The sequence below is a fragment of the Polypterus senegalus genome, chromosome 2 (genome assembly GCF_016835505.1).
Source record: "Polypterus senegalus isolate Bchr_013 chromosome 2, ASM1683550v1, whole genome shotgun sequence".
Classification (NCBI taxonomy): domain Eukaryota; kingdom Metazoa; phylum Chordata; class Cladistia; order Polypteriformes; family Polypteridae; genus Polypterus; species Polypterus senegalus.
Genome location: NC_053155.1, coordinates 121,669,459 through 121,694,766, shown reverse-complemented (window position 1 = coordinate 121,694,766; position 25,308 = coordinate 121,669,459). Strand labels below are relative to the sequence as shown.

Below are 25,308 nucleotides of genomic sequence, written 5' to 3'. Positions count from 1 at the left end.
ATGATATATTCCATGATACTAACACAAATGCTCCCTAGCGTGCGTTTTGTTTTTTTTTTTTTTTTTTTTTTTTTAGGAAAAGCCGTTAACATTATCAAATTTATTTTAATTCAGTTCAGGGTCATGAGGAAGTGAAGCCTTTCCAGATAGGATAGGGTGCAAAGCAGGAATCGGCCTCAGGCAGTACTGTCCATCTTTCCATCACAGAAGTGCCCATATGTCTTTATAAAGATGTGCTTCGAATCAAACACACAGGACTCAAAATGTAACATTTGGACATTCACTTATATTATGATCTTAAAGTACAGGTTTAAAAATGAAGTCTAGAAATCTAACAAAGCTATTTATTGAATATAATTTCTTTGTTAGTTTACTAAACTCTGTCACTCTGAGTTGAGGATGTTGGGTTAGTGATTTCATTTACACAGTTTGCCTCCTTAAATTTTAGAAGACCTCTAACTAATGATGGTGAAAGAATGTCTTGCCTGGAATAACAGCGATGACTCTGTATACTACACCTCTAATTTCAATAATATACCTTACATTATGTGATCTCATCATGTGTACCGAACATGCTTGACTCTTTGCATCAATCAACTACCTGCAAAGCCAAAATGATGTTTAAAGTGATTTCTAATACATGTTAACTTTATTATATATTAAATGTATATTAAAACAATACTTTTATTTCAATTTTGTATGGTGAATGCACTACTTGTATTCTGCTTGTGCGTTATATGCAGAGTGTTCTTTCCAACTTGCTCATTTATTTTATAGCTTTAATAAAAATTCTATTTTTAATTTATCATACTGAGCGTTGTATATTTTCACTAGATTTTTTTTTATTGTAGGCAATTTTGGTAGACTAAATTAATTTCTAATTGTTTATTTGGTCTATTAAAAATAAAGAAAATCCTTTATTGCTCATGCAAATGTCACCTCTTTTATCTAAGATAATCTATATATTGCCTCTATATATGCAACATAATGAAAACTGACTCAAAACACTTCTTTAAATCTGACCCACATACCACATAAAATACATTTTTTTATAAAACATTTCCCAAAATTGTTTGCAGCTGACATTTTCTTATTACAAATTAAATGATTTCATTACAATTATCAGCTTTTATTGGTTTGCAGCATGAGTGACAGAATAGTAAATTTAACTTATGAATTAATAAAATTTACAGGTCTTACATGAATTGTTGATTTGCATGAAATGTGATAATTTATTAGTTACTAAATATCATTGGTTGTGTTAAACTCTGAACATCCTGGTTTGTTAATTGGTTAATTAAGGTTTTTTTTTTCCCAAATCTTTCATTTGCCTGACCTGCTAAGCTCACTATAGAGTCATGGATGCTGGTGCCTACCTAGACTGAAACCAAACCTGTTCATCTCTGGGTACATTTACTTATACAAGGTCAATTTTAAAGGTAACCTAACCTTTCAAGTTGTGGCAATTGAGAGGAAACCTAACTGTAAATAACCCAAAAAGACAAAAAACAAATGTGTGAAAATGATACAGTTTGGTGCAGGGACACGGTTATGGCCAATATTTTTTGTATAAAATAATTTTAATTTTATTCGGATTTTCAGTTTCTTTGGAAAATATTTCTTAAAATAATATTGTTTCTCAATTCAACCTTATTTTGCCATCTTTGGTTATCAATATTTTAATGTTTAAGGAAGCAAAATATGTAAATGCAATCACTAACCCAGTTTCTTTGATACATTGTTCTGTCCTTTTTTTTTTTGGTAAACTGTATTAATACCAGAGGGGAAGTTGTATTTTCACATGATCTTTGGAAGTTAAAGCACATGGTTTGTCATTGTTCAGCATTGCCGGAACAATTTTCAGGTTAAAGGCTTTGCTTAAGGGCCCAACAGAGTAGGATCCCTTCTGGCAGTAACAGGATTTGAACGGCAACCTTCCAGATACCAGTGCAAATCCTTAGTCTCAGAGCCACTATTCCACTTACTAAAGGTGTCATTACCTCTTACTCTAATTCCTCATCCAGTTTTTTTCCTCTCACTCCTTGTATCCTTGTAGGTTTTCAGATCCACTTTATAATATTTTTAGGTTAACCAAGGGAAGCCAGGTTAAGGCCTCCTCACTAAATTATATATATACACTGCTCAAAGGAATTAAAGGAACACTTTTTAATCAGAGTATAGCATAAAGTCAATGAAACTTATGGGATATTAATCTGGTCAGTTAAGTAGCAAAGGGGGCTGTTAATCAGTTTCAGCTGCTGTGGTGTTAATGAAATTAACAACAGATGCACTAGAGGGGCAACAATGAGATGACCCCCAAAACAGGAATGGTTTAACAGGTGGAGGCCACTGACATTTTTCCCTCCTCATCTTTTCTGACTGTTTCTTCACTAGTTTTGCATTTGGCTACAGTCAGTGTCACTACTGGTAGCATGAGGCGATACCTGGACCCTACAGAGGTTGTGCAGGTAGTCCAACTTCTCCAGGATGGCACATCAATACGTGTCATTGCTAGAAGGTTTGCTGTGTCTCCCTGCACAGTCTCAAGGGCATGGAGGAGATTCTAGGAGACAAGCAGTTACTCTAGGAGAGCTGGAGAGGGCCATAGAAGGTCCATAACCCATCAGCAGGACCAGTATCTGCTCCTTTGGGCAAGGAGGAACAGGATGAGCACTGCCAGAGCCCTACAAAATGACCTCCAGCAGGCCACTGGTGTGAATGTCTCTGACCAAACAATCAGAAACAGACTTCATGAGGGTTGCCTGAGGGCCCAAATGTCTACTGCGCCCTGTGCTCACTGCACAGCACCGGGGAGCTTAATTGGCATTTGCCATAGAATACCAGAATTGGCAGATGCACCACTGGTGCCCTGTGCTTTTTACAGATGAGAGCAGGTTCACCCTGAGTATATGTGAAAGACGTGAAAGGGTCAGGAGAAGCCGTGGAGAATATTATGCTGCCTGTAACATCGTTTAGCATGACTGGTTTGGTGGTGGGTCAGTGATGATCTTGGAGGCATATCCATGGAGTGACTCACAGACCTCTACAGGCTAGACAACGGCATCTTGACTGCCATTAGGTATCAGGATGAAATCCTTGGACCCATTGTCAGACCCTACGCTGGTGCAGTAGGTCCTGGTTTCCTCCTAATGCACGACAATGCCCGGCCTCATGTGGCAAGAGTATGCAGGCAGTACCTGGAGGATGAAGGAATTGAAACAATTGAATGGCCTTCACGATCCCCTGACTTAAACCCAATAGAACATCTGTGGGACATTATGTTTCGGTCCATTAGGCGCCGCCAGGTTGCTCCTCAGACTGTACAAAAGCTCAGGGATGCCCTCATACAGATCTGGGAGGAAATGCCACAAGACACCATCCGTCGTCTCATTAGGAGCATGCCTCGACGTTGTCAAGCATGCATACAATCTCGTGGGGCCACACAAGATACTGAAAAGCATTTTGAGTAGCAGAAATTAAGTTTTTGAAAAAATGAACTAGCCTGCCACATCTTCATTTCACTCTGATTTTAGGGTGTCTACCCTTTTGAGCCCTCTGTAGGCAGAAAACTTTTATTTCCATTAAAAGACTTGGCATCCTTTTGTTCCTAAGACATTGCCCTGTCGTTATTTGTATAGATATCCAACTTCATATTGAGATCTGATGTATCTAATGTGTTTCTTTAAAGTGTTCCTTTAATTTTTGTGAGCAGTGTATATATAATTTTTTTTTTTTTATACAAAAACCACATGTAATGCCATTTGATAGATATTATTCAGCCCACTTTTTATTCCTTAACCCTTACATACTGTTCATATTTCATGCTTTCACAGTATGGTCTGGGTCAATTTTGACCCAGGCCAAGAATCCCCTCATAATAAGTGGCTATAAAAAAGTGATCTACAAATCTGTTTCAAATGTATAAATAGCCTATCTGACATTAATAAATGGATGATTAATCCTTAATTAATATTTCAGAGAGTGTTTTATAACACTTATTTTTGCAGAAAAACATCTGCTATGACACAATATCATGTCCAGTTTTATCCAAGCCCCCACCATTTCAGTCATTCCATATAACAAAGGCATTGTAGGCTGATGTGCCAATGATATTGTGGAATACTGTGAGAGGCCAGTGGGCTGTTCTCCTCTTGCAGCTGTACATGCCGGTTACTTTGTCAAGGTTGTCCACTCCTCCTCCTTTCTTGACATTATAGTCAAGGATGATGGCTGGTTTTCTGTCCTCCTGTGCGCTAACTTTTGCAGCCTTTTATTATGTGCTTATAAGGATGACATTCGTGTTCCTCTTTTGCATATATGAGACAACTGTGGTATCGTGGGTGAAAGCAAATGACCTCTCTCCTCCTTGTTGTAATCAGAGTGGGTGGCAGCTCAGGCTTGTTCTACCTCACAGTGCCAACCACTGTGATGTTCTTCTTCAGGAGTGCCTGACCAACCTTAACACTCCTATGCTGTTTTACTATTTCATTGTTTCGAGATTCCCCCATGACCCTTCAAAAACCAGTAGGTGCCTGCCTCAGCGGGAACTTGGGCAAATGTGGTGGGGACACAGACAGTGTCTGTCACCACTCTCCCATAAAAAATACACACAGACATGGCATGTACAGTTTCACAGTCTCAAGATTTCTTAAAATCACAATTTTTCTTGATTTGACCCCTCACTGGTAGATCTAAAATCCGTCTCATTAGATACAGGTCAAATTTGAATTGGAACAGCCTCAAAGTACAAACATTTGTAGCACCTGTACAACAGTATACATTTTTAAAATATTTTCATTTTTGTGCATTTTGGTTCACTTTAGGAAAAGACATCAAATTTCAGGCAAAAGAATGACATTTAGGATATTTATACTGCTGTTAAATATCAAAACAGGTCAAATTTGACCTGAACTGTATGTAAGGTTTAAATTAGGTTCTGTACCCTATTTTATAACAACTACTTGTTTTTGACTGAGGCCTAAATATTTTCCTTTCTTGAACTGAATGAAATTGACAAAAGATGCAATTAAAATGACTATTTTAGTCCTCGCAGTTCAGTAACCTTTGTTAGTATTGAGACATAAGTTATTACAGAAGCATACATGAAATTAAATAGGCAATATTTATGATATTTAGAAAAAACATCTATCATCTCTATTTCCTAAATCAGTTATTTTTCAATACCAAGCCATGTAAGACAAAAAAGAGCAATACATGATTTTTTTTATTAGGTTACATTTGTAAGGGAGAGTGGATAATTAGGCAGAATTTTTAAAACAACTTTACTAAACCCATCATTGCTGTCTGTCATAGTGTGCAGGAATATAACAGATGCTTTTATACTGACATGTTAGTGCCTCTGTACTGACCCATAACCATTCTGAAGGGGGCAGCTGAGCAGAAGATTCAAGTGTTCAATAAGTAGTTTAACAGCTGTCATTGCTTCATAAATTGTCACCACAATTAACGTCTTGTTTTTTTTTTTTTTGGAACCTATGTACTTTTTTAACATTACCTAAATAAATAATTGATTTTTAAAGGGTTAAATAAAAACAGGAGAAACACCAAACTTGATTATATCCTCTACCTAATAACTTCACTGAAGAAAAACTACAACCTGTTTTCACTACTGCTGTCAATTTGGTGCATCACCACGTTTGTCAGTATAAAAGTTGCCCGGTTTGATTTGACCTCCACTGATCCACTGTAGATCAGTCTTGGTAAAAAAAAAAAAAAATCATGAATGGAGAATATAAAATTAAAGCTTTGTCATTCCATTTTCACATGCATTACAGAATCGGGTTTTGTTTGTTCATTGTGTTTGGTTTTAGCAATGTTTACTTTGCAGGTTACTTCATCTATAACTAAATATATAGTAGTCCTAAAATACAGAAAAATGTCAGGGATGTATATGGTCAGGTCAGCTGGTCAGGTCGAAATTCCATCTGTGTTGAATTTGCTTATACTCCATGTTTTAAGTGCGTTTCCTCTAAGAAGTCAAGATTTATTTCAAGTCCTACAATGTATACATCTAATTAGGTGTTAATTCTGTATTCTTCTAATACGAGTAAGTGAGTCTGTTCTGTGTCCTAAAATTTAGCAGTGTTGTGATCATCTCTTTCACCTTCAATTATATATTATAGTCTGGGTCACTAAACAGTGTCTGTGAACATGCAGTTTGAAAAAACTATCACATTGCATTGTTGTTCATAAGCTCTAAAATTCAAGCTCAAAATGGAACATTTGGAATGAAAACAAGTATGAATGAAGACACTGGGTGATTAGGAGAACCTTCCTCAAAATTGTAGAGCGTAGGTCCATAAAATGTCCTGTGCAAAGTTAATCAGTATTTCTTTATTCACATTCTAAAATATACATTCTGGACAGGGTGATGTTTTGGAAATAACTGAATGTACTACAACAAGTTTGCAAGGGTGTTGATTTGGAGCTTTTTAGAATTCCGTAGATTTCTGCAACAATTCATAAAAAAAGTGGTCTCATGTTTAACCAAGTCAGTCCCAAGAATACTCCAACACAATCTACTTAAACACATAATGTACAAACAGATGTACTTCTTTTTGTCAATACTAAATATTTTATTTAAATATGTATAGTCTAGGTTTGAAAAAGTATGTGAACCTCTAGATTAATCACTTCTCCAAAAGCTAATTGGAGTCCGGTGTTCCAGCCAAAGAGATTAGAATGAAGAAGGGTTGTAGGTGCTCTGTAGTATCTAAAAAAGAAATGGCACAAAAACCTGAATTACTTACAAGAAAGATCCGTTTATGTTAACAATGCCATAATCTAACGTATATTAGAGGACCTTAGAAGAACTCTAGAGATGCATTCATATGGAAAAGGTTATAAAAGCTTTTCTAAAGGTCAGAGTGTTCATCAGTTCATAGTAAGACAAATTGTCAACAAATGGAGTAAATTCAAAACTGTTGCTACTTGCTGTAAGAGTTGGCATCCTTCAATAATCACAGCTAGAGTGACGCATACAGTGCAGAAAGAGGTTAAATGTAACAATGTAATATGAGCGGACATGCAGAAATTGTAAGAACTTGCCAAATTCCCTATTTATGTGTTGTTTAAGAAGAACACTGCAAGAATGTGGTTTATGGAGGAAACCACTGCTCTCCAAAAGAATCTTTGTTGCACCGTTGCAAAAAAACACCTGAATGTTTAACAACTCTTCTAGGACAATGGAAGAATGAGGCAAAAGTTGAACTCTCAGGTAGAGACATGCAATGCTGTTTAATGAAAATGGAAAAAAAAAAAAAAAAAGGAGCACTGTAAACTCCTATTGAGATGAGGTTTCAGTGCGCAACATGGTGCAGGACCTAGACAGCTTACTATCACAGACTGAACAATGAGTTCAAAACTGTATCAAGAAATTTTATAGCAGGACATTAGGTTAGCGGTCAATCACCTGAGTGTAATAAAAGTTGAGTAATGCAGCAAGGCAATGGGTGACTCCCAAGAGTAAATCAAAAGATTGGCTTAAGCAGGAAGAAATTTGTGTCCTGGAATAACCAGTCATAGTCGAGAGTTCAACCCATTTAGAGATGTTCTGGCATGACCTCAAGAGAGCTGTTCACAAACGAATTCCCAGAGATATCAATGACCTAAATTCATTTGTAAGAAGGAGAAGGGTGTAACACTTCCTAAAATGTGATTAACTGACACAGAAAACATTTGTTGAAGGTCTTTCAACCAGCCACTTACTAGAAGCTTGCATACTTTTTCCAGCCTCGACTGTGAATATTTATATAATGTGTTCAGTATTGACAAGCACGATTACCACTGTTTTCCTGTTATTATGAGTTAGTCAAAGATCAAACCACATTGTTAAATTAAAATCATGCAGAAATTCAGGTAATCCCAAAGGATTCAGCATATGTACCCTCCTTTACTCAATTTATCAATATACTGTAAATCTTGGTGGGAGATAAAGATATACAATAGGTGATGTTTTGGCACATACAGTAGTGGGAATCTTTTTTTAATGAATTCATTTTGGTGTAATTGGAAAAATCTTACTATAAGCAAAACTTATAACATTTTTATTAACGTTCTTGGATTCAATTTTTTATCTTCTAGTTTTACGGGAGCCGTATTCAATCAGAGTGGAGGACCAGAAAGCCATGAGAGGCGATGTAGCGGTCTTCAAGTGCATTATCCCAGCTTCTGTTGTGGCTTATGTCACTGTTGTGTCTTGGGAGAAAGACACAGTCTCACTTGTCTCAGGTATGACTGATAAACATTGGATTTTCATGGTGCTTTTGAATAAGTTTCCAATTTAAATTGTACTTCTTCTCTGCACATCAACTTTGTGCTCTGTTAGGCATATAAAAAGAATTATGCTTTACATTTGTGACTTTTAACTATGTTAAGTGATGTTCATAGTAGAGCGTTCAAAGCGTTTGTACCTAGAATACAAACTCCCACGCAAAATGTAAATTTAAATACTATTTAGTCACATAGGCCTTGGGAATGATGGCTCTGCCCACATTCAATATATGATATCAGGTCAGTGTATGCATTATATTACTTGTATGGTAACAAATAAGGACATTTATCAAATGTAGATTACATGAATTCAGTGACTGTAAGATAAGTAGGGTTGCTTATGACTGGTTTTTGCTTGCTAACCAATATAGTAGTTCCGCAATAATAATTATTTGCAGCCTTGGTAGATTTTTCTGTAGTGCTTTTTCAGACCTAGCTGTGTCATATTTAATTGGTTTCAACCTCTGCTTCTAGACAGTAAAGCTCTCACTGGTCAGCAGTGTGTAAGCACAATGTAAAGTATGCCAGTCATGTCACATTAGTGCTCTGTATTGACCCTCTTGTTCCACAATTGCAGTCATTGCATGCATGATAGATCCTTTATTTCAGTTAAATGGGACACTTTTTTTGCAATAGGTATTCCCTATGGGAAATTTTCCATTTTGCTTAAAGTGTGAGAAGGAAGATAGATTGCTAAATACATTATGGTTGAAAGTAGTGCAAATATTAATAGATGCCAAGTAATGTTATCACATCAGTCTACCCACAGATCAATTTATAGTTTTCCTCTTTTTGTTGATGTACACAGAAGGCTTTAAGCTTGTAATACATTTTATTTATTCGTAGGTGCCTTGTAGGTATATCCTTGGTTTTGTTTTTTATTTTTTTGGCAAATTAGTGATTATTGAAAGCACTAAGCTATTGTGACTAAATTAATGGGTGTTTTTGTTTTTGTTTCATGACTATGTAGTACATTTTTTCTAAACACAAAATTATGGTGGTGATGTTTGACTGTTAACACAATTTGCAGGCCTATATCTATTGAAGAATGTCAACATATTAGTAATGCTGAATACTGACTAAGATTCCTTTACATTTTTTTTTTTTTTTACAGTTTAGAATTACCAGCTTTTTTGCCTTTAAGGAATATATTTTTATAGTGCTTACATAAGAAGCTAAGCTGGTATTTATATGTATTATCAGAATGATATGAGCTAGAAAATTCTGGTGTTATATGGTATAATGTTTTACTGTTATTTTGTGCCCTAGAATATTGTTTCTGAGGACAGTCTTATGGCATACAAGTTAAACTACTGCCTAATAGCTCCAGAAAGCAATGTTTAATTGCTGGCTCAGCCATTTCTTTTTGCAGTAATTACATATGTTTGTAGATTTGTTTTCCCTCAAGAAACCTGGTGACCTCCAAATTACATGCAGGCTAAACTAATTGATTTCCCTAAATTAGCTGTTTATGAATAAGTCTGGTTATGCATATGTTCTTGGGTAGACTGCTGCCCATCCTGGATTGGTTCTTGCTTTGTATCCAAAGTGGCCAAACCCTGTATCGGATAAAGTCAGTTTAAAAAATGAATGATGGATAGTTGGCTATTAGGCTAATCATCCACTGTTGAATACAGATTTCCTTAGACATTCTATTAAATTGCAATAGCCAGAGAGAACCCACACTGACAGTAGGAACATTGATTTCGCACAGATGCTGACAAAGCTCATACAGTAATTGAACCTAGATCTCTGGCTTTAAAAATCACCAGTGCTAACCACCATTTCACTCTAGTGCCTCACTTGGCAAATCTATCCACAGTAGCTCAGAAGGGCCAAGATCCCTGCTTTACTCGGGTACATCATTAGGTGGGCCAGTTTACTTTTCTGTGTGCTCTGTTGTGTATGTTTCCTTTTCAGTTTTATTGTGTTTTTGAGGCCCCATTGGTTTGGGTGATGGCCTTTGGAATTATTTCTAAATCAATGTATTTATCTAGTGCACATGATAGGCATAATGCAAAAAATGTTTTGCCATCTTAATGACTAGATATGTCTATCTACCTTTTAATAATGTGTATTGGTTTGTAACAGAGAAGTCTTCTGTTCTACATGTTCTTTCCATTTAAAATAGTTTTTGACTGGAAGCCGCTGTGCTCCATGTGTAGTATGCTTATTGATTTCACAGCTCCAGAATTTCAGTTGAAAGTGAAGGTAAATATAATACCCATCTCCAAAATACCCGTTATCCTTTTTATAAGATATATAAGAAATGGTACATGTTTTATCATAATGGGATTATTTTTGAAAAATGGTCTATTGCACATTAACACAGCTCAAGCAGTATAGCTTATGAATAAGGACTCCTTATGTAACTCTCCCAGCTGCCGAACATTTTTAGTATTATAACACAAGTATAATGCCTGAGTATTCAGGTTGTGGGTGTTTTAAGCTCTCTACATTCAGAATTGTAAGAAAGGTTGCCATTAATGTGACAAAACCAAGTCTTGTCCCTTTCACAAAAAGGACTTTTTGAATCATTTATTGTTTGCACCAGAAGAAATGTTTTGAATATCTGTCATGTTCTTTAAAGCTAAAAATGTTTAGTAAACCTTAATAGAAAGGCATTTGCTAGCAGAATAAAAAAAACCTAAGTTTGAAGTCCAGAGGTCTATGTTAAAGGAGCCTTGAACTGTCTATTTAATGGGATTGTTTTTACAGGTAGAATGTTGTGCCATGTATGACATAACTGTGGCAAGCCACTGGAGTAGAAATTAGGACCAGCAGACTGGTGTGAACCAAAATACTACTAGGGATTTTAGCCAAAAAATCAAACTACAGTATATTGTTGTCATACTCAGAATCATAAAATCCAGCTCTAGTTTGCCTACTTTGATTTTTGATTTGTTAGACATAAAAAGCATGAGAGAATAAGAAAAACAAAAAACAAAGTGCAAGTCTTTCAAGAGCAAGAGGAGTTTTAGATGTTATAGAACATGCAACGCCGGCGCTTAAAGCATCACGATAGTGAAAACCTGATGCGTGACATCCAGGAATCGCATCTTAGCAACAGGATATCACGTCTTGGCAGCAAGTCTCTGAAATGGTGGCACTCATTTAAAAACAAAATGGTGTCATAGGAGACAAACATTAAAAAAAAAAAAAATTGCATTGCTAAATATTCTCTGGGATAAGTAAATGTGTAAAAACCTCACTTCTTGAATCCAATAAAAATCTCCTAAAAGTGGAAAATAACTTTTAAAGGTATCTGCCTTGTAACATTGAATCATAATACTTGGATGTATTCTATAGTGTCTCTTGAAGTGAACACAAACCCAAAGCTGCTAAATTGCTCACATATTTTAAAGCAATTTTTGGTTTGACATATAATGGTTTAGATTCCAGTACAGCTATTAAGTTTCTAGGTCACACCTTCTACAAATCATGGTGTTGCTTTTTTATTGTCCAAACATGAATTTATACTTCTTTGTCAATCATATTTAATAAAAATCAAAGCTATAATTCACCTACTAGTATGGATTCACCTTGCCTTCAGTTAATCGCAGGAATACTAGTGTTAAATGTATTGTGTTTTATTAATTGGATTTATTGCATGTTCTATTGTATTGTTTTTGGAAAGACTACTGTGGTAAAGATTATTACAATCTGATTGTGACGGTCTGAGTCAGCTCCACGATCCCTTCTTGGTTCTGGATGTCGCTTGAGCCCAAACCACCAATAGTTATGAACTGAGGTGATCTGGGAAAATGAGGAGCAAGGGGTAAGTGTAAAAGCCCTCAGTATGTTTATTAAAATGAATCCCAAAAAATCAAAGTGTTCAAATAAATAGTGCAGTGATTCAAATATTCTTCAATAAATAAATAATCCATAAAACCAAAAGTTCATGTGGTGGTTAAAATATCCATAATAAATATATTCGTAAAAACAAGGTTCAAATTCCAAGAGACAGTTCCTTTTAAAACAAAAATCACACATTCCAATGTTTCTCTCTAAAATCTGGCGTCTCTTCCATTTATCCTGTCTGAACCTTGCAGTAAGAGGACACACCTGCCAACAGGTATAATTATCTGTCTATTCCTGGCGTGGGCCCCCATTGGCAGGGCCTCTGCAACCATGGGAGGGAGACACCACACATCAGGTCGCTCCTACTCCCTGGAAATTGCTCAGTAGGAACTCCCATTTCTCACTCTCAGGCTGCTGCAACCCAGAGTCTCACACCCAACCACCTGTCTCCATTCTCTTCTGTATGGGCTCTCTCAATCCTAACTCTCTCTCTTTCATTCTTTCTCCTCCCCATTTAAGCTCCATTCCTTCCTTTCTCTTCTTTATTTTATTTTTGCTGCATTTTTGCCCTTATTCCTATTCCATTTTCTTCTTTCTGCCATGTAGGCTCCTTATATTGCCTTATTTGGACGCAGATGTGACCTTTTCCCCATTCTGAGGTGTGACTGCGACACCTGACTGATCGATCTTGCTTTTGTGCGCGATCAGTCAAGCTACCGCAATCAACCCGAGTGGTGCCGTACAATACCAAAGACCACTTATCGCAATGATGTCTAGATACTTTTGGATTCTTTTATATATCCACCACAAAGTTTACTTTCCCTTCCTTTCTGGAGACAGATGAAGCTGTTCACTTTTTATTTTATTTTATTTTTTTTACAAATGTAATTGTGAATATAATTTAGTACTATTTCTTTTATCCTACACAAACAAAATATTTTTCCATAACTCCTATTCTCATGCACATTTGATGCCAGTGTGAAGTCAGACTGAGAGGAGAAACCAGACCAAATTTATAAATCTAAAGAAAACGGGAGAGCATGATTGATCAATTCAATCATAATATGATTTTGATATTGAACACGCTTGGACTTTATTTCCAGTGCTAATGAGTAATGCACAGGCAAATCACGTTGGTATTGAGCTGTTTTAGCTACTAGTCAATATTGGAAGGCTTTTGGTTCATCTTTAAAACATGGGGTTATGAACATTGGCTCTCACTTATTGGGTCTGACCTGCAGAGGTAGTGGGATTACTACAGTATGTTGATATATTTTTATTCTAGTCATGATTCGTACTAACTGCTAGGAGGTTGGAAAAAAATGAAATATTGTATTCCAAACTTTGCAGTTTTCATCTTTCTGTTAGGATGTTTTGATTTATGATGCAGTACATTACTTCCATGTGTGTTCATTTTAAAGATTTTGCTGTTTTTTTAATATAATTTTGGTATATTTGTTGTTTATTGTGTTTTTGGATTTTTGTCTTTATTATACTTGTGATGCTTATTAATTATTTTGTTAATGATGTATATACTTGTCTGCCCTGTCTCCTTTATATAGAGCCAAGATGAAGCCCTAGTTAAACTGCGTTCTGTTGAAGGTTGATACTGTATGTGGTGGAGTGATTTCACTTTATTTGTAAGCTAGACAAAGCAAATGTACTGTAATATTAGATAGTGTTTCAGGAGGCATGTTTTACTTCATTGACAACCAACACCCCCAGTCTTAAGGACTAACTTAGAATGAATTTTATGGCATGGGTAGAGCATCAGACCAGCTAGGTAAGGTTGACTGTGTTTGGACTTGGATCCTATAAGCCATCCACTGCAGGAAGGATATAAACTGGCTACACAAAGCAACTGGGGGATGAGTTGTACCTGAGCGCTTTCATTGGTGGATAGCCTAGGATGGTACAGATAAACTAATTCTATTAGTATGGCTGTTTATGATTGGTTTTGAATCAGAGGCCATTCTGTACTATGACACCCCATTGTTTTGTTGTAAGAATGCTATGAGGTTGGTTGCCTTGCCTTTACCTTACTCTCTCACACCATCTGGTTGTGTAGAGAGACCATGATAAAGGCAACTCTATCTTGGTAGCCATACAGAGACGGCCATGTGGGCTGTGTCAATACTCTATTCAAAGGCCATGTGTTAGCAAAGCAAACAAGACTGAAGATAAGCTGAGAGCTGCATAGGTACAGAAGGTGCACTTCTACTTAGGTTGTAAGGGCATGATTTGCAAATATTCACATAGTATTCTGCTTCTTTAATATTTTGGGGTATTTTTATCAATAATACATAATTAAATGTGAAACTTAACCTCTGCCTGTTTCTTTACTCTGTATAATTTGCCTGGGGTTACAGATGTAGAAGGGAAGGGAAAGGGATGTCCTAAAATATGGGATTTTAGACATGTTATTAAAGTCTACAAAATAGAAAATAAGGTCATCATACGACATCACTAAATAAAACAAGCATCACCACTGAGAAGATACTTTGCATGTAAACAAGATAAAAAAACAACAGTCTTAGAGTAAACCTGTTTAAGTCACCTTTTTATTGCATTGTCTTATTCCAGTCACTTGAATAGCCTCCATACACAGACAGTGTAGTGCCTGTTGTGAGTGCTGTTAGAAAGCCTCCATTTTAGTATACCCTATAGTTTTAAGAAGCAGTTTTTTTCAGATTTTTGCAAATTTCCTTAATCATGTCTGTTGTGTATCTAATAAGTGTATGCTTAAACCATTCTGGTTTGCCGCAAAACAGCATAAAAGCAGATCTTGAGTATTACTTTGGAAATTGCAAAAAAACTGCAAAAACTACATGCATACCAATAAATGAACAGTTACTGTTAGAGGGAGCATCAGTAAATGAAAGTTACAGTGGTGTGGTGATAGTAGAGGTGGCAGTGGAAAGGGTTTCCTGAGGGTTCCAGCTCTAGCAAGGGGCCTAGAAGTAAAGGCAACAGTCCAAGCAAACCCTGGATGTCAATTGTGCATACTGTATACAGTACAACACAATAATTACAAGGATTGTATTTATAATAATTCTTTAAAAATAGTTTCATTAATGCTTTAGAACTGGAAAATGTAATATAGACACACTAAAAATGATTTTTGCCTCTGTCCTAACATGTCTGTTTCTAGGCTCTGATTCAGTTTCACACATCTCTCTTCTCACTGCCACTACTTTTAACTGATGTTAATCTTAATAATAATAATACATTTTATTTATTCTACACTTTCTCACGCTTGTTTTATTTCTTTTACTGTACATATAGTTCGTGGATACAGCCGACCTGAATTGCATGGATTTGGCTTAATATTTACAGATTTTATGGACTCTACTTTGACTGGGAACAGCTGAGTCTGTGGATCGCGGACGAGACCTACGAACATTTCTTTGTACCTGGCGATCTATGACCTCGGGATAATCTTTCTCCGTGATGTTAATCTTCTCTTGCTGTTTCAGTTCTCTAAAGAGTTATAATAGCTTTATTTATAAAGTTAAAACTATAAATACTATTCGCATTGTGAAAACTATCTGATCTAACTTATTTCATTGTTCCCTGCAGTACTTTTATATTTAGAAAGTAAATGTTACTTGTACAGTATTTTAAACTGGAAAAAAGCGTTTGATCGGTGATGCTAAATTCGACCCTGTTGCAAGTGTGTGTGTTGTGTGTGTTCATCCTATGATTGGCTGGTGTCTTGTCCAGGTTTTTTACAGTTTTTTTTATTTTTAATAAATTTTCCAAAAATCCTGTTTTCACTTTGTTATTCTGGTGTATTGAGTGTTGTATGATAAGATCTTTAAAAATTTGTCAACAAAAAGGCGAGAAGGAAGGCTTACAAAATTAAAGCAGAAAAAAAAAACCACTCAGAATAACATGAAGGATGTCTGGAATTGACTGGGCATAATTGCTTGATCCTAGTAATCCAGGCCTCTGGCCCAACAAGGGGATTTGGACAAAGCTAACACCATAAACCAATTTAACAGTTTTCCCTACCACTTCCACCTACTTCCAATGACCAGTCTCCCCACACCATTCCTACTACATCAATAACTCCTACCACATCAACTGGAATGACCAGTGACAACTCCATCAAAATGGCCATCAGTGTGACCTTTCCATAACTGAAGACCAAGTAAGAGGACAACCGAGGAAGCTACAGACAGCAGGAAAAGCTGCTGGATCAGATGCAGTCTGTCCTTGTGTTCTTAAGGCCTGTGCTGACCAACTTTATGTTGTCCTTTGTCACATGTTCAGTTTGTCCATAAAGCTTGAGAAAGTACAACTGCTATGGAAACATTCTGCATTGTTCTTGTTTCATATAGGACAGGTGCCTCTTTATCTAATGACTATAGACCAGTGGCACTTAGGTCTCACATCATGAAGATCTTTTAGAGACTTGTCCTGGACTACGAGTCCTCTTGTGGTAGACCACCTGGACCCACTGCAGTTTGCCTATTGGGCAAAGATTGAATGGTGTATGCAATTATCTGTCTTATTCTCACATGGACAAAGTTGGTAACACTATAAGGATTGTTTTTTGATTTCTTCAGCACCTTCAATACTATCCAGCCATCCTTGTTAAGGGGTAAGCTCAGAAATATGCAGGTGGATGAGCCTACGGATGTGAGTGACAATGGAGCAACACAAGGAACAGTCTTGTCTCCTTTGCTCTTAACAGATATAACACCAGGTCATGTCACTTGCAGAAATTCTCATATGATTTTGCACTTATGGGGTGTATTGATAAAGGGGATAAGACAGAGTATAGGAGTCAATTGGAGTATTTTGTTTCTGGGGTACAAAGAGAATTATCTGAATCTTAACATCATCAAAACCAAGGAACTGGTTATTGACTTTTGAGCTGCTAAGTCTGGTCACTGTTAAGGGAGAGGATATAAAGGTGGTCCACTCCTAAAATTGTTTGGGGGTCCACATTAATGATGGGTTGGACTGGTCTCGAAACACAGAGGAATTATATAAGAAAGGACAAAGCTGGCTCTTTTTCATTAGGAGGCAAGTGACATCCTTCACATCTTCTATAACTCTGTGATGGTCAGTGTGATTTTTCAATGCTGTGGTGTGCTCAGCTGGTAACATCACTTCAAGAGAGGGTCCTAGTGAGTCAGCACTCCTCTCAACTGAGCCTATGAGGAGGTCCTCCTACCCGCATGTGTGACAGTGTTCAGTCCAAAGTGAGTGTGTGTTTATTTACTTATCTGCCTATTTATGCATTAGTTTATTTAAAGAGCTTTCTGTAAAAAGCACTAGGTACAAATCTATGTAGTTAGTTAGTTAATTAGTTAGGACTGTGTTGAAGGAGACAAGAACACATTCTTACAGTTCTACTTTTGACAAAAGCTTGTAACATAATATGTGACTGGAAATATACATTTGACATATCTTTTAAGTAGTATTCCAGAAGGGTATTTTTTTCTTCACTTAGATTTCAGTTTATTTAGGTTCATTATTGTGACCATCTTGAAAGCAGATTTTAAGTATACACTGAATAGTTAAGTATCAACAGGTTCCTGTTTCAGAGTCATAATCCATATGTAGCCACCCTGTTTACACTTTTAGCATCCTTGATTATCCATTTAAAATGCTGCTGTGTGACATCTCACTGGCTTTCTGTGTACCCTGTGTGAAGTGCTTGCATCACACAAATCTCCCCAGTCTACTGTTCTGTTTTTTGCTGCTTGTAGAGGGTATTTATTTCTTTTCATACAAGAGATCAATAAAGCAATCCGTGTGACATGTTTAATTCTCGGATGAAGTTCTCCTAATGCAGATTAAAAATAAAAATGTGAAATTAAGCAGAGTGTATGTGCATGTTTATGTGCATTAGTGTAGAGATGTCCAGATGTACCATCTTTTAAACAGAGATACAGTAAGAGTACAGTGTCTTTGACACTGGGTATGCTTTTTTTTTTTAAAAAAGAGCTTTAAACTTATATGAAACAAAATAGAGCTAATATATATGTGAATAAATAATGTGAACATTGTAATCACTGTGTGAAGCAGCCTAAAAGCTTGAGGTTTGTTCTTATTTATCCCGAGACTTAATCAATATGCATTTAATAATGCTACTGTACCCACTTGCACTGAAGTCTAACTGCTAAGAAATGAGCCTTTGCCTCTTCAACCCCCGATCACCTACCTCTCTTCTCTTTAATGAATGCTATTTCAACACTATGAGCGGAGTTTACAAAGATGAGCTTGCTCCCCTGGCCACATTCAATGATAATGATCTTCTGATTAACTACATGCTGGTTGTATATAGCAATTTGAACACTGAGATTGCTAAAATCAACAAAAAAGATATCCACCATGATTCCTGACAGAAATTCCTGTACAAAAAGTAATATACAAAAATGTTTAAAAATATGTTGCAGGTTTAATGTTTTCCATAGTATTCCAGAGATATTGAAAAGAAAGCTGAAGCTCCATACGTGTTGGTGTCATGTTTTTCATGAACTTACCCAACTACCCTTATTCACCTGGATGTCTTTTAAGAGTCTGTGCCTTGAATCTATAATCGACTATTTCCAATAATGAGATTACGTTCTTCTAAAAGATTTTAATACGAAGTCGAGTCTACCCCTTATCTGAAAATATCTGAAATAATCTGAAAATAGAAATACTGAACACACAGAGAATTCTGTGCATTGCTTATTGACATTTACAGATGTTTGCCAACTCATTTAACTCTCTTGCCTTTAACATTATGGCTCGACCTTGCAATGTTTCCATATGAGCATGCCCTCTAGTATATGATGAAGTAATTGCTTGTGTCTAATTGGTGTCTTTCAGTGAAGAATTAAACTTTTTTTCCCCTCAAGACAGCACTTTAGATAAAAGCTAAAAGCAAATAAATATTGCAGCTTGTTCTTAAATACCAGTTGAATATCCCTGATGTGTAGATTGATTATTTAGAATGAGAGTCTGATGTAAGTGATACAAATCCAAAAAGTAGGGCAAGGTGATTGACATACAGTATATATTTTTGGAAATTGGCCAGCCCGGTTAAGTACATTTATAACCATTAAAGAAGTACAGCTACAGAAGAATTTTGACACACTTCAGCTGTAAATTTACAAAAAACAATTAGTAGTTGTTAAAAAAATCTATACAGTATTTCCAGTTACATCTTAAGTGATATGTTATTTTTCCTGTGGTATTTATTGTAAAGAAGGCATCATGTGTCCTTGCCAGTTTGTTAGTAAGAAAGCTCTCCTCAGGTTGCTCATCCATCACAGGCAGGTTTTATTCTGTAGGGACTACAAGAAGCGAATTCTTCTCATGTTGTATATTCTGTCAGATGTGCTATTATGATGAGCGTTTCTAAGGCAACCACGCTTGCTACTGCTCATGCACCCTGTGTTCAGGGGCCTATGACTTTTTTTTTTCATGACTCATGACACAGTAGCAGTAGAACAACTTGAAGCAACTTCCATAATAATAAAATAAAAAAAAAAAATCTTAACATTTCTTTTTTTCTGCTCTGCGGTCAGGTGGTGGTATAACCAATCCAATCAAGCTCTCAGCAGTTACAGGATAACAAAACAAGAGAAGTTTGTGATGTTATTCATATTTTTCATTACATAAAAGGAGCGAACTTTACAGTAGTATTAGGTAATGGTATTAATGTTATTGAAATCTTAATTGTGTTACTACAAGGTATATTTTGGTGCACTTTATCATTTATTATGAGCATTTTTTTTTATATCTGGAGGCTCAGATAAGGAGATGTTTAAGTAACATGTACAAATCAAGATTTTTAAGGAAAAAAAGGCACCAGAGCTAAAAGTAACATTGATCAACTTTTTATAAATTGGAATTTGACTTGCAACTAACAAATATTGTTTTGATACTCTAGAATTTACAGGATAGCATGAGAGAAATTTGGATAAAGGAAAAAGGGAGATCCCCTGTTTCAATATGATAGTGCTTTCTTATTTGAATAAAGCCAAGGCCTTTCAGCTGCTAAGCTGAAGATTTCTGAAGGGAAACTGTTTTCATTTTTTTTGTAAAGGAATCCATACTCTGTCTCTGCTAGTTTAAAAGCCTTTTTTTGGGTTCACCCGGCAGAGCAAAGCTTTTTCTTTAAGATACTTTTCTACTTTTTTGGGGAGGATAATCAGCATGTAAATTCTTAATGTAGATATGTATGTATGTTTTTTGAAATAAGGGATGGATGGGGGTATTTTTATACCCTGCTCTCTTCTCCTACCTTTTTTAATCTCTTACCTCTGTGAAATAGAATTTGCCAGGTTTATTATCACTGCAAGATCTTTGTGTTCTTTCTTTCAAATCTCCTATTGTCTATCACTATGTAGGATCTTTGCTTCCGTCATAAAGATCATTTCGTCCTGTTTTTGATAGATTTTCAACATTCAACAAGCCAGGCAACAGAAAAAGAGGAAGGCCTAAGAGAAGGTTTATGGATGTGGTGAGAAAGGATATGCAGGTAGAGGGTGTAATGGAACAAGATACGTAGGATAGAAAGATCTGGAAGAAGATGGTCCGCCGTGATGACCCCTAACGGGAGCAGCTGACAGAAGAAGAAGAACAACAACAAGCACAGATGTATTGTAAATAGCATTGACTTCTTATAGGTGGAGCTGCACAAAATTGAGATGAAATCATAGAGTAATTCTAGTGACCTGAGTTTAGTTCATCATCGGTATAGAGTTTTTTGCACCCTCTTCACACTCATTTTGTCCATAGTGTCCATACACGTCACTTTAAGTACAAGTAGGACGGTAGAGCTTAATAATGTGGAAGAACTTGCTTCTCTAGATCAGGAAAAACCAGTTGAGTTATTTGGGCATGAAGGAATGATATGAATGTAAGGTGTACCAGGTGGTTTCCACTGCAAAGTGATACAGGAGTAAGCATACTAAGGACATGCTTGAGGGTCCAAATGGTAATGCAGTCTTTATTGAGCTGCCTCTCTATGTGCACTTAGGGGTCCAATGAGTATATTGTTTAAAGTTTCTTTACTAACCCTGCTGTATAAAGTTTAAATGTTTGTGTCCCTCTTAAAGTTTTAAAATGAATATCTCAGGTATAGTTGCTGGACTTGGGCCGGCTTTACCTTTTGCCATGAATTCCTCCGCTGGCTTTGTTCTTATTTTGCAAACATCTGTTAAAAATTTGAATGTATTTAATAAGCCCAAAAATATAACCATATTTTCAGCTGAAAAATTAACTTTTGAAATATTGGAGTACAGTTACAATGTACTTGTTATAGCCTATCTTAGAGGCCTTTTTTTTTTTAAGAATCAATTACCGAATGCATGATTTCATGATGTGGAGTAAATAATGCCCAACTGTTTCTACTTTCTTGTTTTCCATTTTTTTTTTTTTTGTCTTGAGTTTCATTTTTGAACAAGACTCAGTCTGGATATGTTTGTCTGAGCTTACAGTATTTTGCTCCCCTAAACTGCGCTCGTTTAAAAGACTAGTTTAACATGTCACCCTTCGTAAGTATTAAGAGTTTTTCACAGCCTTCTGTGATGTTTAGGAGAGGATGCGTAGTTTATTCCGTGAGAACCTTTTTATCAAGTCTACATGAGGATTATTGGGTGGGCTTTGTGTGATTGGCGGTGTTTATATACTCACACATTCTCAATGTGGGTCAGGCATAAAGCAACAAGTTCTATAACATAAGAAATAATATCTTGCATATGTAAAATACAGAGCATGTTCAATAGTTTAGTTTGCATTAAAGTCATCTTCTGCATATGTTGTATACAATAAAACAACCATCCTTCATAGCCCAGTATTACAAGGGCATACTTTTTCATCCTGGTAACCTAAGACCCCTGTGTGCTCATTTCTGAGGTTAATTTCACTATTAACATGAACTGATTCCTTAGGAGAACTTCCCATACTGAAGCACATAAACTGTCAGTGAATTAAATCACTTACCAAACCCAAAGAGTATCTTTAGTATACAACAGTAATGGCCCTAACTGGCTGTCTCCACTTTCCCAGTGGTGTTCAGAGCTGCCTTTGCAATTTAGCAATTTGTGAAATAGATTGAATAAAATGTGTGCTCATGCATGCAAAACATGTTTACTAGGCAAATGTTTGATTTACACTCGCATGTTACATGCCTAGCAGAAGCACTCCTTAAGTTGTCCTTTGACAGAATAATTTCTTCAAATTTTTATTGTGTATTATAAATAAGAACTACTGTACTTTCATCTGCACATGTTTTGGTTTGCTGCAGGACTGCTACTTACATTCAACCAAAGTCAAAAATAAGACAGAAAGAGAGTGATATGAGCGGCAGGAAAAAAAAAAGAAAAGGAAAAATCAATAAATCTATGCATTAATCACAAAGCTGCCAGAGAGAATTATGGAAGCATGAAATGAATGATGTAGACCTGCCTCATTTTATTCAAGTTGTGCTGGTGTTCAGAATAAAGGGTAAACACACAGAGTCTCAAACAGGGACTAAAAATGTTTTTAAAATTAATCTTTTGTGATTGTGTGAATTTTACTTAGAATAACAAAATAAAAAAATACATTGTTATGAAATGCAATACTTGATCACTCTTGGGCAGGATGCATTTTAACTGCAGAAAGTTAGTTGTACAAACTTTAATTGACACAGTGAACATCTACTGTACATATTGAACAAATACTGTTCAAAGAGGATCATGGGTTTCTTTTTATTTTAAATATATATTGCAATATTTTTGGTGGTTTAGGGGTTACCTACTGAAAAATACATTTCAACTTTAAATGCTGCAGGACAGTGTTTGAGTTGCAAGAAGCCTTCATGGTAGAAACTCTAGTAATGGCTCCTTTGCTATGACACAAGCTCACTAAAAGGAGCCTTATGCCCCAGTATAATGGATGGAGGTCAGGAGGTAATTACTCCTGGGACATAAGTAAGAAAGCACCTTGGTAGACCACAGAATATAGGTCGGTGTTCCCCAAAACCAATAAGTGGTTTCCTAATCTCCCATGTGGTAAATTCTCTGCGTATTATAAATATGAAAAATAAGTCTAAAAACGGAAATAAACAAGATCTTAGAAAGCTAAATTTCAGAATCAGATCCTTAATTCATAGAGTATATTGTCTTTCAAAATATGCATCTTCACCTTTTCAAACCAATCACATAAATATAAGAAAAATAATAATAAGTAATGCTTTAAATAATGTGGGCAAATTGACTGGCTCTATTTGTCCTGTGACTCTGTATCCTTGTTTTTTATGGTTCTGCTGTTGTACATCTGAATTGCCCCATGGGATTAATAAAGTGTACCTAATCTAATAAAAAATTAGTAATATTTAAATATATATAGCGGTAAATACATAGAAAGGACATATTTGGTCAATAGTTGTGACAGCATAATAAAACTTAGTATCAGCAAGTGAAGGCTACAAACTAAACATGACCTAGATTTGAAAAGTCTCTTTTTGGGTCTCCTCTTGCCCCAGTTTATAAGGCAGCTCACAGAAAGATGGGCTGACTAGAGTTCTGGACAGTTGACTGTGACAAATCTGACATTATTACGCAGAACAAAGTACATTTTTAGACATTTTCTTCCCAATTTCAAGCAAACTGAAATGCAGTAAAATGTTTTGATTTTCTGACTCTGTGGAATTTTACATCATTGGTTTTGAAGTTAAATGGGAACTACTGTACAGTCCTAATATGAAGGGGCCAACAAAGAGATTGTTGTACATACCTTGTACATATTTTGCTGCAGTGTAGGTTAGTTAGAATACCTTATATTATTTTTCATTTTGAACTTACATAACAGTAATAACAGTGCTGCCTTACATTTCCAGGGACATGGGCTCACAAACTTGGCGCTGAAAGTTTACACACATTCTCCCAGTTTCTCTGGGTATTTTATCTAAGCACTCCATGTCATGTGTTTTTTGTACAGAGTAGAACTGCAACCACTTGCTTAATGCTGTCTTATGTGTATATGTTTTAATGTAATGATAATACTGGAAAACTAAAAGAAAAGTGTGAGGGCTGAAGTGACTAATAATTGCATACTGTTCCATTTTATCCCAAACAAACACCACCCATCTTTCCCTGTTCATTTTTCATAGCCGAACGATCAAGGAGAGTTTAGTTGTGAAGGAATAATTCCTTGAGTTCCAGGTGTCACAATAACGAGATACTTAGATAAAGATTTGGGGCAGCCACCCGTATAATCTGGTATCCTGGCTGCAAAGTCATAACTTTTATGAAAATACACAGCACTGAAGTGCATACAAATGAGTCCAAAACAAGACTGAGGGAAAAGGGCAGGCTTTTAAAGGGGGAGACAGGAAGTGAGGTCATAAGGATCAGGCACGTGTTCTTCACTCATTGGATCAAGCCCGGACGTGACATCACAGGGGCCGTAGCTGGTAAGGTCTACTTCTATTGGCTCGGTCCCGGAAGTGACGTCAAGAGAGCCAGGTGGAATCTCCCGGGAATGGTCTACAGGAAAGGTAGAAAGAGTCAGTGCACTCTGACACATCCCGGCATGCCTCAGATCTGCCATCACTCAAGCCCTTTAGCTGCCTCCCATGCACACATGTGTGACACAGGCCAAGGACTTAATAACTCTACAGCAGAAAGCCAGAGCCAGCCTTACACCGATGATACCTAGGGAAAGACGAGCCTCAGCAGAATGGCTGGGGAGTCAGAGAAAATCAGTAATGAGGACTGAGAGGGAAGGAACTGGCAGCAAAGGCCTAATAAAGAGTGTCAAAGAAACCACTCCAAAACATTTAGAAAAATGTGCTGGGAACATTTTAGACATGGGGTTGGGGCAAAATGATTAACAAAATGTAGATGGGGAGTAAGATACAGACACAGACAGTGCACAAACTAGAACAGGGTATGTTGATGACTGAGGTTTTTAGACAGCAGTGTGAGGATTTTAAAAATAGTGTTTTAGTATATTGTAGCTTAATATGGGATTGAAGTTCCCAAATTGAACTTAAAAGTAAAGCGTTTTTGGCTGATTTTTCAGTTTGCATTAGTCTGGCCATTCTTCACTGAACTCTCTCTCATTAAAAATGTCAAACTGAAGTTAACTTATTTGTTTATCTCACATTTCTCTGGAAACTCTTTAGAATATAGTATATTGTGACAAGTGTCTGGTCATACTTACAGGTAATCTAACCTAGACACCATTAAAATATCCGACTACGCCACCCAGTTTTAT

At 36.3% G+C, this 25,308-nt stretch overlaps 1 protein-coding gene across 2 annotated transcripts in view; it reads left to right on the top strand.

Annotated features, from left to right (window-relative positions):
- LOC120523294 (Down syndrome cell adhesion molecule homolog) overlaps window positions 1-25,308 on the top strand; it is a 668,946-nt gene that overhangs the window by 157,428 nt on the left and 486,210 nt on the right. For both annotated transcript variants that reach the window (XM_039744497.1, XM_039744498.1), the window contains exon 3: window positions 8,104-8,250. In XM_039744497.1, coding sequence (XP_039600431.1) covers window positions 8,104-8,250 — 147 coding nt within the window. The remainder of the gene's footprint in view (window positions 1-8,103; window positions 8,251-25,308) is intronic.